The sequence below is a fragment of the Lathyrus oleraceus genome, chromosome 4, assembly GCF_024323335.1.
Source record: "Lathyrus oleraceus cultivar Zhongwan6 chromosome 4, CAAS_Psat_ZW6_1.0, whole genome shotgun sequence".
Taxonomy (NCBI): domain Eukaryota; kingdom Viridiplantae; phylum Streptophyta; class Magnoliopsida; order Fabales; family Fabaceae; genus Lathyrus; species Lathyrus oleraceus.
Genome location: NC_066582.1, coordinates 230,845,440 through 230,862,690, shown reverse-complemented (window position 1 = coordinate 230,862,690; position 17,251 = coordinate 230,845,440). Strand labels below are relative to the sequence as shown.

Sequence of the window (17,251 nt, the reverse complement as noted above, 5' to 3'; positions counted from 1 at the left end):
ATCACATATTCATCCAAAATCTTAAGATGATAGATGTGTATATTCTTCCACTTATAAATATTCAAGTTTTCATATTTATAATCAACGTGAGACTCCAACACACACTTGATTTATTATTTTTAAGAAAGACTTATTATTTTTAACAATAAGAACAATCAAGTTGGATATGAAATGCTTTCTTTTTCATAGTCAGCTCACATTTTATCAAGAAAGAAACAAGAGTGTGTGGAGAGAATATGAATACTAGAAGATGGCAATGCTGATAGGATGCAACCCTCAAACTACATAATTTAATCTTATTTTATGCTTATATTTAATCACCCCATAATTTTATAACTTAATGAAATAAATATATAAAGAAAAAGAACTCCACCAAAGTAAGTGCTCCTTTGAAATATAAAGTTATAGATTACAAGGCAGAGAAGACTTTTCAAGTCTACTATTCCTAGAAAAAGTCTCCTGGTTAACTTGGCAGAAAGAACCAACAAACACTGGAAACTTTACCAACAAGATAAGATATCAAAATTCTTCTGTGATTTCCATTTTTTCTTCTTTTCTCAATCACCTTGTAAATTCACAAGTATTTTCTCCACTCTTCACTCTTCAACTTTTTCCAAATACCCTTTCGATAAAAAAAGTCAATATTAGAGATTAGAGACCAAACATCAAAAGTAGATGCATCAATCTAACATGATATCTCTCTTCACCCAAAAACAACCTTAAAAAAAGACACAAATCTTTGACCTCTGATTCCTCTTCAACCATGGATCAAAAAGTTGATTGGTCTCAACTCCCTACAGAGTTATGGCCAAAGATAGGAAAATATCTTGATAATCACATGCATGTTCTCAGATTTCGCAGTGTTTGTGAATCATTTCGTTCTTCCATCCCTCCTTCTCTTCCAAATTCTCCTTCTTTTCCTTTACAAATACCTCACCCCATCCACATCTCCCTAAACACTCACCTCACCCAATCAACCATTTATCTTATTGAACCAACCGGTGCAAGTTCTACCTCCAACTTAGCATCTTTAGCACCTTCTACTTCTTCTAAATGTTGGTTGATTAAGGTACAAGAATCAAAGAATCTTCCTTTGAGTTTGTTGAGTCCTATCTCTGACCGAAAATTATCGTACCCTCCAAGCAATAACAACACTGCTTTTAAGCTGTGGAACTTGTTGGATTATAGGGTCATTGAGCTATGCAAATCATATACAATTGAAAAGATTACACATTTTGCAAGTTCTGTTCGCAAAGTTGTGTTCTATCCTAACTCTCCTTGGACGAATGTTGAAGATTGTGTTTCTTTTTGCATCTTTCAAGAAGGTAAATTAGGATTCATGAAGCATGGCGACCAAAACTGGAAACTTGTGGATGACAAGAATTTCTACTACGATGATGTTATTGTTTTCAAGGGTCAGTTTTATGTTACTGATAAGTGGGGAACTATTTCATGGATTGATGTTTGTTCTTTGAAATTGATCCAATTTTCACCTCCTTTGTGTGGTTTGGGAAACAAGAAACATTTGGTGGAATCTTGTGGGAGTCTTTATGTTGTTGATAGATACTATGAAAGTAGTGAAAACATGAGAAGGAACAATGTTGGAAGACGCCGCGATCGAGACGAAGTTGTGGAGTGTTTCAAAGTTTATAAGTTGGATGAAGAATGGGGGAAATGGGTTGATGTGAAAAACTTGAGAGATAGAGCATTCATTTTGAGCAATAGTTGTAACTTTTCGGTTTCAACTATGGAATTAATTGGATATCAAGGGAACTGCATCTACTTTAGGGGTAAATTCGATGTTCGTGTGTGTAATTTGGATGATCATAGAATCACTACTGTTGATTTTTATCCTTCCATTGACAATACTTTGTGGTTGCATTTACCTTGGATGAGATGTTAGAGGACATAACAGAACTAGCGACTCGGTTTCAAAGGTACATTTGGATTTCTCTATCTGTATTGGTTAACACAGTTCAAATACATGGTTAATCACATTCAATAGATGGTTAATGATTTACAGCAACTTGTTATATTTGTTAATCATCTTTTGAACCAAATTAAACATATATTTGAACTATGTTAATAATGTAATGAACAAATAAACAGCGTGGAGAAGGGTTAATAATTTAGCAGGAACAGAGATGATAAAAGAATAAAGAAAATGAACAAGATGAATTAAAAATCAAACAATGCGGTGAGCGTGGATCGAACACGCGACCTTCAGATCTTCAGTCTGACGCTCTCCCAACTGAGCTATCCCCGCTTGTTGAAAATTTCTCGATGCTTCAAAATCGGTGCTTCTGTAAAGATCACATTTTCTTTACATTTTGTACTTGGATTTGCAGCAGGTGAGAAACTATAAATGATAATTCATGTTTGAATATTTATGTAAAAATGAGTTCAATAGTCAATATATAGTTCATGTTTAAATTCAAAAAACTATAAATGTTAATTTCAACTAGAAATAATTTTGGAGATATAATCAATTTTACTTAAGAAAAACTAAATACGTCAAAATCAAAATCAAGTATGCATGCATATTTGTTGAAGTCATAATTATTTTTTAGAATTATTGAAATATTAGACCATGTCTTCTTTTGATTGATCACGTGTATAAATTGACGAGATTAATCAATTGAATGAGTAAGAAAATAAACTACAACAACAAATTCATAAAAGGATTTTTATTGTTGCAAATATCTCATTAAATCAACCTAATTTTTTGATACCATGATAACAAAAGAGAAAGAAGAGAGGAAAGATAAAGGAGACTATTTTTTTTTTGTTACAGTGGGCAAAGAAAAAGAAAAAAAAGTAAAGTAGGAAATTATCTTAAAAAATTAAACTCCCTCTAGCATAAGCTAACAAGAGAGTGATGATTCTAACTGGAGGTTCCGCAAAAGGTCGGTGCGCTGCATCATTACCAATTCCATATTTGTATAGATAGTCAACACAAGCATTCTTCTCCCTAAGAATATGAAATATTTGAAATCGTCATTCTCTATAGATAAGTTCTTTAATGTTGTGAAAAGTCGCGTCATAGTGATGTCAAGCATTAACTGACTTCGAAATAATAGCAGAGTTGGAGTCAGAATAACACATTTGGTCTTTGTACCAAGTTCTTAGGCCATACTCAAACCATGATATAGTGTCATTATCTCAGCATGAAGAATGTTAGAATAACCAATATTACCCGCAAAATCGTGAACTCAAGTACCATCAGCATATCGAATCAATCCACCAAAACCTGAGACTCCGTGATTATTGAAGCTACTGCCATCAACATTCAAAATTATATTACTACTTGTGTGCATTCCCATGATCGTTCTCATTGGATGCAAATTATCTCACTACCTATAATGAACCACAAGGACAAAATCAAGCAAGAAAATCACACAGATACTGGGATGCAAAAGGACTACCACAATAAAATCATAGACATACTTGATAGCAAGAAAAGGAAAACAGATCAGAGACATCCCCAACACAATTGCAACATCCTGAATAGCTAAGGTGTCATCATTTTTTTGGAAAACATAATGGATAAGGACAATACCAACTACAGGAAAAGGAAAAACTACCAACAAGTGGCCACCATACCCGCAAATAACAAGGATAAACTAACACAAACAGAGTGAGCCTGCAAATTTCAAATGACAATGATAAGAAAATCAATAGCTTTCTGAAGGGGAATGACAATCAAAGCAAGGATGATACTGGTAAGCACAAAGAGTACCTTTTAACCAGAAACAAAGATGAGAGGAATAAGATGGGCGATTCTTAAACAAACAACAACAAGATTAATCAGCATCAGAATAGCATGAAACAGATGAATATCTACCAAAAAAGGAAAACAAAAAGAATACTTACAACAAAGGCCAAACAATCTTTAGAAATGATCATATGAATAGATGCCAATATGGTGGTTGAAGTCAACTGGAATATGCGAGCAATCTTTAGAAATGATCATGGGAAGGTTATAATGAGTGCTACTTGGAATAAAAAAGGTTATCCAAACCCAATCGCAGCGGTGGGACAAACCATCATCAACACCTTGGAGGTAGCTAAATGGATGAAAGCTAAGAAGGTTATGGAATTTACTGACTGCAAAAGCATTGTTGATATGGTGGAGAAGACAAACGAGGATTTGGGATTTTAGTTAAGCAATCAAGCAGCAACGAGAGTGAAGATAGAACTCACATAAAAAAGGTTCTAAATAATATCCACCAAACTCTAGAATGTCTCAATGGATCCATCAGCCACATCAAAAGATTGAGTAATAGGTTAGCCCGTAAACAAACCCAAATAGAAATCAATGAAAAAACCAAATATAGATTAACAATCATGTTCAATTGTTATCCTGGAATTTCAAGTTAGGAAAAAAAGTCAACAAAGAATGTTACATTGAGAAAATGCTAATTGTTAGCATTTAATGTCCAGCTTCAACAGGTCAAACACTTCGACTAGAGGGTTTCGACCAGCATGTCAAATATGGTTTGGAAGAGTCTCAAAAACAAATCTTGAACATGGTTTGGAAGAATCTCAAGATAAGATCTAGCTGATATCTCGACACCATCTTTTTGGCATTAGCCTTTGCCTCCAATTCAGCAACTCGACGTTGATATTGAGAAACTAGGCCTTGTTGCTCGAGCATGACTTTAGTTCTCCTCTTAAATCGATTGACAGAATCCTGTTTAAGCCCAATAATTTGAACAACTTATTCAATAAGGGGATCAAAGTATAAGACAAGGTCAACAATTGGATTTGGAACTTCCCGATTGTTTAGCTTCAACAGCAACCCCTGGATTTCAAAAAGGAAAATCGGGTCGTCCTTGATGGTTTGAATGAGGTTCATGTCAACAAGTTTGGACCTTAAGTGCTGGAACAACTCAATAAAATATTTTGTATGAACATCGGGAGAAGCATGAGAGGTATCAGGAAAGTCTTCTTGGATATCCATAATCCTTTTGAAGACCTCGACTGGAATCTCTTGATTGACTCCAGCCTCTATGGGATTTAGAGTCGAATCAGAAACATTACTAAGGCTCTCAAAAGTTTGGGATTGTGACCCTAGAGTGGGGTATGAGTGTCTGTTCTCTTGAATACCTTCGTGAGAAGAAGACCCAACAAGTTCTTGAACTTTGTTAGACCCACCGATACCTGAGTTCTTCTTGACTAGAACAACCTCTGGGTTTTTTGGCATTTGAGCCTCAACCCTTTCGGTCTCAAAAAGGAATTAATTCAGGCATAGGTGGAACTTGCCCTTCAGGTGTATATTCATCTGCTAGATTTTTAGCAGGTTCTGCAATTGGGTCCAAGTTCCCTATAATGGTTTTCCCAATTGATCACCAGCTACCTCGCCATCTCTTTTATATATATATATATATATATATATATATATATATATATATATATATATATATATATATATATATATATATATATATATATATATATATATATCATTGATGGATCTTTTAAATCTTCCTGAAGACTATCCAGCTGTTCCGCTGTCTCCTCTGTATTTTTTATTTTATTTAAAGTATTTTTGTATTTTTTTTTTGTTAAAGTACCTTTGTACTTTTATTTTGCTTAAGTGTTTTTCTGTTTCTGAAACTTGATTGTACTCCTTTTTGCCGTTTGAGACTATTTAATGAAAAACATGTTTGTTTGTTTCCATGACTTTTATTTTATTTGTCTATGTCTTTTTGATTGATGACAAATGGGGAGAAACATATTTAGGGAAAGAATCGTAATTGATTTTGATATACCTATATTCATGAATCAGAACCTAAACATTATTTAATTTTCTGATAACCACTACATCGAAGAATAGTTTGTTAAGTGTATTGGAAGGATACATTCAAATATCAGAAGCTCTTGAAGTTTTTCAGATCAGAATATAACTTATCAGGTTCTGAAGAAATTGTCTACTCTCTGAGTCTGAAGCTTTAACGTTGTTTGGAAAGGATCTCAACCAGGAATCAGAACCAGACATCGAGTCTTAAAGGATTTGAAAACTAGGCTCTGAACTTGGCATCAAGATTTGAAGAATTGGAAATTTGACATTAAGTTCCGAGGAAGTTTAAATTCCATAGTAATCAGACTTGGCAATCAAGCTTTTAAGAATAATCCGTAACCAGGTTCTGAAAGCTCTTTTCAAAGAGATCTTTCAAAGGTAATCAGACTCTAAATGAGAATTTCAAAGAGAACCATACTCTGAAGCTTCTTCAAAAGAATTCAACCAAGCTTCTGAAGTGAAGTTCATCAGAATGTTGAGTTTGACAACCAGTGCTCTGGGTAAGTTCAAGCAACTTCTGAAGACAAACCAGACTCAAATGGAAGATCATTCTGGTACTTCAAAAAGGTTAATTAGGGAAGTGTTCTTTTATTCTGATTTTATCCTTTTAGGATTATACATCTCAAGGGGAGATTTGTGCTTTTGTAAGATGTATCTTTCTGTGATTACCCTGTACAAAACTGTTCATCCAAATACATGTTTTTGTCATCATCATAAAGGAGGAGATTGTTAGAATAAGATTTGGTTCTGCATCTATACCTTGAGTTTTAATGATAACAATGTTGTATTTGTGTTAGAATAATTTCGGTACCCTAATGATTTGTTATTGTGTAGCTCTAACAACTAGTTCTGATTCTGAGTATATGACGTGCAACGCCATCAGTTTATGAATATTGTGTTCTAAATTCCGCTTTTGCGTCAATCATGAGAAGTTATGAAAGATGTTTAAGTTGCTGCTGCAATGATCTTTCTGCTTCTATGCTGAATCACCCCTGAGAAGCTTTTGAGGAGACGTTATGTTGCTGCTGCAAGGTTCTCTTGGTTTATGCTTCTAGACGTGACTCTGATCATCAAGCTTATGAAGTTTTGTTACTTAGCCGAAGATTCTGAAGATCTCAAGCCAGACGTTGATGTTATCAAGGTTCTGATTAAGAGTTTAAAGATTTTGAAGATACTGAAGATCTCAAGTCAGACTGCTGATGCTGTCAAGGTTCTAATTGAGGATTCTGAAGTTTCTGAATCCAGTTGTATGTTTCTTCATTTCATGCTTCATCAACTTTCATCATAAGTCAATGAACTTGAAGATAATATCAAATGGAGGCATGATCAAATAATACATAATACAAATTAAATATTCTTTCCACTACATGATATCGTGGAAAAAGGACGTACTATACATCACACCTGTCACTGAATTTGTGGGCGAAAGACAGTATGTAGTATCACTCCTTTCACCTATCCAACAGTGGACATCCGTTCTATTTGGTTTCTCCATTTTTCCCTCCAACGGTCTTTTTCTTATACTATATAAGTGAGACTTGGAGACTTGAAGAAAATGCGGAAGCACTACAACAATTTGACAAGTTTATTTCTTTGTGAAAAGCTATCAATTTTGTACATATTTTTTTTAGTATTTATATTTCATTTGTGTAAAATATGCTTGTGTAGAAACAACTTGTAACACGCAAAATATTATTCAAACTGTTTCTTTGATTTTCCTTAAGGAGACTAGGGTATAGTCAGATCCTTGAGAAGACAAAGAAAGTTAATATTTGTGATTCCTTAAGGAGACTAGGGTATAGTCAGATCCTTGAGAAGACAAAAAAGGTTATTCTTTGTGATTATTATACTCAATTGATTATAATGGATTAAGTCTTTGTGTATAAGGCGAAATCACCTTGGCGAGTGGACTCGATTAGCTTTGAGTTTCAAGTGAACCAGGATAAAAATACTTGTGTTTTTATCTCTTTGTTATTAATATTTGAGTGGTGTTTTTGAGTTGGTAAAATTTTTTTGTTTTTAAAATCCAATCCAAACCCCCCTTCTTGTATTTTTCACACCTTCATGACCAATAACATGTGATTTATTCACTGCTCGTTTGTTGGTTGTCATTTTGATGAATCAAATTTTCCAGCATTAAAGGAAGAGAATATGAAGCTGAAAAAAGAGATCAGATGGAATGAATTATCATTGTCTCATCTTGATCCTCGAACAAAATAATGTGAACTAGAAGTTCAAAAGATAATTCACTTACAAATCTTAGAAAATCAATTATCAAATGCATTCACTGATTCAAAAAGTGTGACTAAAACATATATACCAACATCTAGTGCTCCAATAAAAATGAATGTCCATATTGGATAATCTAACAAGTCTCAACCATGCTTGAAGCATGGTAGACCAATCGGTTCCAAAGATAAAAATTCTCGAACAAGAAAGGGTGCTAAAAATAAAGATGGCCCGAGTGAGGATATATAACACTTAAAAGAATCTTCGGACATAATAAACATTTCAGCTCTAGAAGAGGTTGACCATGTACCTAAAATTCATGAAATAAAGAGACCTTGATAAATTATGTTCATAATGGAATACAATAGAACCAACAAGAAGTCGACATTGATGATATTTTTTCATACAATATATATCTAAATGTGATAAATGAAAAAGAGGATCATGAACCCATGTCTATTAAAAATTGTAGATAAAGTGAGGATTTATCAAAATGGAAATATGTAATTGAAGCCGAATTAAACTCACTTTACAATGGACAAGTTTTTGGACATGTAGTCCGAACACCTCAAGGTGTGAAGCCAATCAGATACAAATGGGTTTTTGTGCAAAAAAGAAATGAAACTAATGAAATTGTGAGATATAAAACTCGACTTGTAGCTTAAGAATTTTCGCAAAGACCTGAAATTGATTTTGATGAGACATATTCACCTGTAACTGATGCATGTACTTTTCGATATTTAATAAGCGCTATAGTACATGAGTGACTTAATTGGCACATGATAGATGTTGTAACAACTTATTTTTTTGACTCACTTGACAGACAAACTTACATGAAACTCTTTGAAGGGTTCAATATACCAGATGCACATAATTCTGAATCTCGAAAAAGCTACTCCATCAAATTGAACAACAATCTGGATGCATGTGGTATAATCATCTTAGTGAATATTTGCTAAGAGAGGGATATACAAAAAGCTATATTTGTCATTGTATTTTTATAAAAAGACCTGAAAAATAATTTTCAGTAATAGTTGTCTATGTGAACGACATAAATATTATTGGAGCTCCTGAATAACTTCCAAAAAACTATAAATTACTTAAAGAAAGAGTTTGAGACGAAGGACCTAGGAAAAACAAAATTATGTCTAGGTTTACAAATTAAGCATTTGGACAATGAAACATTTGTACATCAAGGAGGTTATATAGAAAAAGTGTGAAAACACTTCTATATGAACACTCATCGTATAATTCGCTATTTGAAAGGAACCTCTCATCGTGATCTATTTTTTTCCACCAGAATAGCTCTCAAATTGAGTGCTTATAGTGATGCCGGTTGGGCAGGGTGTCTGGAAACTCGTTGATATGTCACTGGTTGGTGCATGTTTCTTGGTTCTTCGTTGATCTCATGGAAAAGTAAGAAGCAATCAAGAGTCTCTAAATCCTCTACTGAAACTGATCACGCCATGTCTACTGCTTGCTCGGAAATTAATTGGCTACGTGGTCTTTTGGCTGAGCCTGGATTTCCTCAAACAGAGCCTACATCACTTTATACCGATAATACAAGTGTCATCTAGATTGTTGTAAATTCAGTCTTTCATGAACGAACCAAATGTATCGAAGTCGATTGTCATTCAATCTGTGATGCCTATGATGATCGGCTTATAGGACTTCCTTACATCAGTACTCAACTTCAGATTGCAGATATTCTTACCAAAGATGTTCCACGCCCACGCCATCAATTTCTTGCTAGCAAATTGATGCTTATTGACCAATCACATCAATTTGAGGAGATGTTAACGGATGTTAATTAACAATTAATATTATCCGTTATTGTAAATTATTTAGTTTCCTATAATATGTTAGATAAACTAGACAATAAAATATTTGTCATTATAATTTATAATTACTTTTAATTATTGATACAAATAAATATAATATTGAATGCAATAGAGAAAGACATGAGGTCAATTTTCATGACAATTTATTCTTCAAAATCATTTTATTTACACTATGGAATATTAATTATATGCATTGACATTAAAACCTCATCTGAAAAAGAAACAAGCTGGAGTGTATCAAGAAAACAGGTAGATAGTATTGAATCCTCAAACTACAAATTTTAGTTCAATCTCATTATATACTTGTAGCACAACAATGATCTCTTTGAAAATACTAGTTCTAGCTGTTGGAATGACAAAAAAGCACATATCAGCATTGATAAAGGATTCATAAAACATCCAATTTCCAAACACAACTATTCTCTAGGCTTTGATTCAATCAATTCACTTTACTGACAGTAAGTATTTGAACTACATTAACCAAGACAAACCTTTTAAACTCAATTGCTAGGCCTAGATCTGCTATGTCCTCAACATCTCAGTCAAGGTGAATGAGACCACAAAATCATGTCAATGGAAGGATAAAATCAACCATACTTATTCTATGATCATCCAAATTATACATACGAATATCAAACGTATCCCTGAAGTAGATGCAGTTCCCTTTATATCCAATTAAGTCTTCAGCTGAAACCGAGAAATTACAACTATTGCTCAAAATGAATGCTCTATCTCTCAAGCTTTTCACATCAACCCATTTCCCCCATTCTTCATCCAACTTATAAACTTTGAAACACTCCACAACTGCTTCTCGATCGCGGTGTCTTCCAACATTGTTCCTTCTCATGTTTTCACTACTTTCATAGTATCTATCAACAACATAAAGACTCCCGCAAGATTCCACCAAATGTTTCTTGTTTCCCAAACCACACAAAGGAGGTGAAAATTGGATCAATTTCAAAGAACAAACATCAATCCATGAAATAGTTCCCCACTTATCAGTAACATAAAACTGACCCTTGAAAACAATAACATCATCGTAGTAGAAATTCTTGTCATCCACAAGTTTCCAGTTTTGGTCGCCATGCTTCATGAATCCTAATTTACCTTCTTGAAAGATGCAAAAAGAAACACAATCTTCAACATTCGTCCAAGGAGAGTTAGGATAGAACACAACTTTGCGAACAGAACTTGCAAAACGTGTAATCATTTCATTTGTATATGATTTGCATATTTCAACGACCCTATAATCCAACAAGTTCCACAGCTTAAAAGCAGTGTTGTTATTACTTTGAGGGTATGATAATTTTCGGTCAGAGATAGGACTCAACAAACTCAAGGGTTGGTTCTTTGATTCCTGTACCTTAATCAACCAACCTTTGGAAGAAGAAGATGGTGCTAAAGATGCTAAGTTGGAGGTAGAACTTGCACCAGTTGGTTCAATAAGATAAATGGTTGATTGGGTTAGGTGAGTGTTTAGGGAGGTGTGGATGGGGTGAGGTATTTGTAGAGGAAAAGATGGAGAATTTGGAAGAGAAGGAGGGATGGAAGAACGAAATGATTCGCAAACACTGCGAAATCTAAGGACATCTATGTGATTATCAAGATATTTTCCTATCTTTGGCCATAGCTCTATGGGGAGTTGAGACCAATCAACTTTGTCATCCATGGCTGAAGAGTTGAAAGATTTGTTGTGGAAGAGAGTAATGATTTTAGATGGATCTATTATCTATATAAGCTTTTTTGTTGGAAGGGTAAATAGTGTAGAAAATACATGTGAATTTCCAGGAAGGTTTCTAAGAAAAGAAGAAAAAGTGGAAATAGAAAGCATGGAGATATTTTGAGATCTCATTTGTAGGCTAAGTTTCCATCCTCATGTTCTTTCTGCGAAGGAATCTATGGAATATTTTGTAGGACTATTTTACTGACTTGAAAAGTCTTCTAAGTGGTAAGATAATAATCTGCCCTTAATAATTAATTATTGGCAAAGTTTATGTTTCACATTTTTTTGGATTAGTATTTTAGTTTGAAATTTTTATTGGTATTTAAATTTTATTCTATTTGCATTGTTATTTTTTTATTAAAAAAACACTAGTGACATTTTAATATTAAATTTTAGAATTTAATTGATATACATTAACGGGTAAAAAAAATTTCACGGTCAAATAATCACAACCGTTGATTTATTTAAAATATTTGATTTTCATTTTAACCATTTAAAAAATAATACAAACAGATGATTGTAATATATTATCAATGTAAAACTTTTTACACGGACAATTCTAAATTTTATTAGAATAATTAATTTTTAGTGTTTTTCATGATGAATTGGATCTGACTAGCAATATTCTCACCGGCCCTATCCCGTCCGAGCTCACAAACCAAGCCAGATTGGTTACTCTGGCGAGAGTTTCGGGTAAACAATTTGTATTTGTGAGAAATGAAGGTGGAACTAATAGTAGAGGCGCCAGCAGACTCGTTGAGTTTTAGGGTATAAGGGTGAAGAAGCTTGAAAATTTTCCTATGGTACATTCTTGTCCATTAACAAGAACATATTCTGGTTATAAGTTTATATTCTTACCAACCATGGAAGCATGATCTCCCTTGACCTTTCATAGGATCAATGAGCCGTTTGTTTTGATTTTTTTTAAAAATAATTTTTATAGTGTTATATATTTTAGTGTAAAAAAATTTTATAAAGAAACTTTTCAATAAAATCTTCAAATGAAAATTTGGTTTGAATAGTTATTTTTAAAATATTATTTTAGGTATTTCATCCATTTGTAGAAACTTTTTTTGGATATCAAATTTTCAAAAACTCACTTAATTTTGAAGTTATTTCAAATAGCTTTTCATAAAAATCATTTTTAAGATATAATTTTTTGAAAAAATTATGATTTTAACTATGTTTTGATCTTTAATAATGTATATTTATGTTATAGAATGAACAATTCAATCTTTTAATTTATAAAAAACAAATTTAAAAAAACTTATAATATTTTAAAAAATATTTTTGTAGAATCTATTTTCAAAAATATAAAGAAAAAATTCATTTTTTTAAAGTTAAAACAAACTGGCCAAATATCTGTTTGCTAAAATCTCTTAATTACTTAAATTACTCAACCAACTGTTCTTCTATTATGTGCTCTATCAGCTGAGGTAATTGAAGACATGCGAGGCAACGAACCAACGATTTAGGATTCATAAGAGACTTGAACAACACATTTTAACTCAAAACATCAATGCATCAGAAATATGAGTCATTTTAATTATGTATCTTATATTTAGCTTAGGTTAGAATTTAAATCAACAACCCTCAATCCAAATACATGTTCAACAAATTATAAAATATAATTTAGTGCGGAAGCAAAATAGTCCTACAAACTTGTATAAAATTAAAGGACATACAAGTTTATTTTAGAAATACCAAGATACATTAAATTTTTGTTATTGGTTGTAATCCTGAAGATTGAAAGACAAATAACGAATACCCGATGACTTGTGTGACTCTTTCTCAATCGATACTCAGATAAGTGGTATTTGCACCATTCTTTCTAGTAGTTTTCATTTAGTATTTTACCGCGTTTCATTCGATTTCCTTTCATTTGTCATATTTTATTATTTATTTTGTTTTTTATGGTGAGTTCCAGAGTCTAATGAGCATCCAAGAAAGAAGGGATCAAAGACAAGAGAAACATAACGAAAACAACACTTTTGGAAAATTCTCAAAGACAAAGTCAGTAGGCTGCTACGACCACCCGTAATAGCTGCTACGAGTCGTAGCAACTTGGACCCAAGACCCTTCCTTTTGAGCATTTTGAAAGCAAAAAGCAGTGACCTGCTACGATTACCCGTAACAGGGAGGCGAGAGAAAAGACCAAGTTTGTTGTTTTGTGCATTAAATGAGAAGATTTCATCTTAGTTATGGCTCTTAAGATTGATTGAATATGAATTAAATCTGATTTTTTTACATTGAACCAAGGATATTTGTTATATTTATTTTTCCTATAAAACTCATAGCCTGATATGAGTTTAGGGCATCCAAGTTTTTTATTTTTTTTCTCCTAGTTTTCTAAAGTTTCAGTTTTATTTTCCTTTGTAACTCAAGTCTCCAAGGGAGAAATGTATGGAACAAGTTTATAATTCAATCCGGGTTTTCTTTTCATTCTCTATATTGTTCATCTATTTTGTGTGATTGATATGAGTTTGATGATGAACACATTCATGGTTGTTTTCATCCTCACCATGAATGAATAGTTTCCTAAGGACTAATGGTTATGAGGATTGTTTTATGACCTATCATGTGATCTGTTACTATCGATTGCGAGAATTTTAATTAAACTTATTTTATAATATGAGTGTAAGCATTCCAACTTCGTTACAAAAGTAAGTGGTTCTCAGGTATCGACCGTAGTCTAAAAGGATATGTGTTGATACTGGAGCGTAAATTTTTAAATAACCTAATCTGGACTATGTGAAAGCCGACAGAAGAATTTGAAAAGATATATAGCTTGGCAAAAGTAATGACTCATCGAATAGTAATTCAGACAATGTGAAAGCCGGTGGATTATTCGTTAATGATAAGGGCAATGCGTGACGAAAACATGTAGTGCCCAATTTTATCTATTTTCTATAATTTATGCAAAAATACTCACAATAGGTGTAATGAGAATCATATGATAGTGTTAGAAATATGAATCGTAACCTCAGGTCATGTTTGTCCTAATTTGGTATTTGAGTGATTTTTCGGCTATTTCTATTTAATTACTTTTTTCATTCAAGTTGTTTACTAAAAACTCTTTTTTTGATTTCTCTAGATACACATTGATTGGATAAGGGTCTAATACTTACACCATTGGTCCATGTGGTTCGATATATGTCTTATTACTTTGCGACAATCGTGCACTTGCAGCTGCATCATACTCCTAATGTCTTGAATACTTCAGATGGGGAGAAGAGATAAACAACTTGTGTACGGTATATTGATGACCATATCCATAGCCTATTTATAGAGTGATGGAAAATTAGAGTTCTCATTACTCAGAAATAGGTCATTCTGACATCACAACAATTACTTGTGTATGGTATGATGCTTTTCACCATGGTTGTGTGTCCGTAATTATACGCTATGTAGCACGGTACCTATCACGACGATTACTTTAAAAAACCATTATGGTATTCTTAAGGCATAACATTTAATAACGGTTTGTATAAACAATCGTTGTGATATATACTACTGAGTTTATTATAAATTATGTGGAATGATGCGAACTAAACATATAACCTTTCAATCTGATCTAGAATATTATAATATGACAAATTAAGTTATATTAGAAGAACAAGTTCACGTTCAATGCTTGACAAGAGTTCTTCAGCTATTATTTATATTTTACTCTTTAAGAGTTAGAAAGTTGTTTAATGCTCCTGGTTCTTCCACCTCCTCTTCGTTCACCCTAATTCATTTTGTAAAATATTATTAATTTTGTAAACAAAATTAGAGGTGGAGAAAGGGGGTGGAAGAACTAAAAGCATTAAATAAAGTTCTAAGGGTTAAAGAACGGAATACAGATAACGGACTCAAGAATTCTTGTCAATAATTGAACGTGTACTTGTTTTCTAATGTAACTTTATCTATCATATTGTAATTTTCTAATGCAATATGAAAAGTTATATATTCGGTAAGGGATTGGAAAAATACTCAAATCACATAAGATATAATAAAATCATCTTTTAAATAAATATTAACAACAACATTCATCAACAACAAACCTTAAACAATATACAAGATACAATAAACATATTAACTCATAGATGTTTCAGAAACGTACCCGTCCCATAATGACATTCACAACGAAAGGAGAATGAAGCTGAAGTGAGAACTGTAAACTTGTCTTAATTTTGAACGAATGTCATTTTGGGTCTTTCACACAAGCTTACAACGCTCATTTTAAATTTGTCATCGTTATTGAAACAAGTATCTCTACTTACAAGTCAAAACAATAAGAAAGTTTAAACATTATGAAACAAGCTATCGAAACATAAACAATAATGCATCAACCTAAGCAGATTTTGAAACAAAACAACATCAAAAATATACAACAACATTTATCAACAACAATATCAACAACATACAACATCATTTGTGAAACAAGTTATTGAAACATAGGCAGATTTTGAAATAAAACAACATCAACAACATCAATAACATACAACAACATTTATCAACAACATACATACCTTTATCAATATCATAACAATAACATCAACGTAACTAACATAAACTAGCATGACATTGTAATCCAACAAAAAATTATCAACATACATAACAATAACATCAACATAACAACAACATATGCGAAGAAGATGAAATATGGAAAAAGGTTTGTCAACAACAAAACATGTGAAGCCGATGTAAATAATATGAAAATCATGTCAACAAACATTTATATACATTTATCAACAACAACATACAACAACAAAAAGAAAATCATGTGAAACATAACAATAACATACAAAAAAATTAGAGAATAAGGAAGAAGAAGAATACCTTTATGTATGAAGAACACGGTTGAGTCAATAGTGTATAATAGAAAAGCTAATGACGAAGAAGAGAAAAAATGTGTGCTAGGGTTTTGCTGTGAGAGATACGACGATACCATCAAGAAGTGGGAGTTATTTAGCTTATATATGGGTAAACAATTTAACCACAATCGTATACAAAAACCGTGATGAAATGTCATATCTTTCACAACGGTTGTCGTGGTGATAAGTATTTTAATTATTATTATTATTATATATATATATATATATATATATATATATATATATATATATATATATATATATATATATATATATATATATATATATATATATATATATATATATATATATATATATATATATATATAGGACAACATTCATTGTAACAAAAAAATAGAAAATTATTGGAGCTGAGATTCGAACATTATCACTCCATGGATGTATAATCACGGTTACTTGTTTTGACCATAATACAATGTCAATCTAATTAGTATTTTAACTTTATGTGATCACTTAATTATTTAAGATACTTACTTTGATATAAATAGCTAATATAATTAATATATATATATATATATATATATATATATATATATATATATATATATATATATATATATATATATATATATATATATCCACAAAATAATTATTGGAATATTAAAATAATAAATTAAAAGTTATTTAACAATCTTCCACTTAGACGATATATGTTAATAATTATCATAGTTTTTTTGGGGCTTGTGTTTTATATAAAGGAGGTAATTGGGATAATTATTTGCCACTGATTGAGTTTACCTATAACGGCAATTACCATTCTACTATCAAAATTGCT

The 17,251-nt window shown here is 32.1% G+C and overlaps 2 protein-coding genes and 1 non-coding gene across 3 annotated transcripts; 1 reads left to right on the top strand and 2 right to left on the bottom strand.

Annotated features, from left to right (window-relative positions):
• Positions 1-454: 454 nt before the first annotated feature.
• LOC127074751 (F-box protein SKIP23) lies at positions 455-2,414 on the top strand. The gene has a single exon (XM_051016097.1). It carries the CDS (start codon positions 764-766, stop codon positions 1,901-1,903), a length of 1,140 nt encoding a protein of 379 aa, XP_050872054.1. The 5' UTR covers positions 455-763; the 3' UTR covers positions 1,904-2,414.
• TRNAF-GAA (transfer RNA phenylalanine (anticodon GAA)) lies at positions 2,194-2,266 on the bottom strand. Its single transcript has one exon. It is a non-coding gene; the product is annotated as a tRNA-Phe (tRNA).
• A 7,713-nt stretch (positions 2,415-10,127) lies between the features above and the next one.
• LOC127074750 (F-box protein At4g35733) lies at positions 10,128-11,747 on the bottom strand. The gene has a single exon (XM_051016096.1). The coding sequence runs from the start codon at positions 11,540-11,542 to the stop codon at positions 10,439-10,441; it is 1,104 nt and encodes a 367-aa protein (XP_050872053.1). The 5' UTR covers positions 11,543-11,747; the 3' UTR covers positions 10,128-10,438.
• Between the last annotated feature and the right edge of the window lie 5,504 nt (positions 11,748-17,251).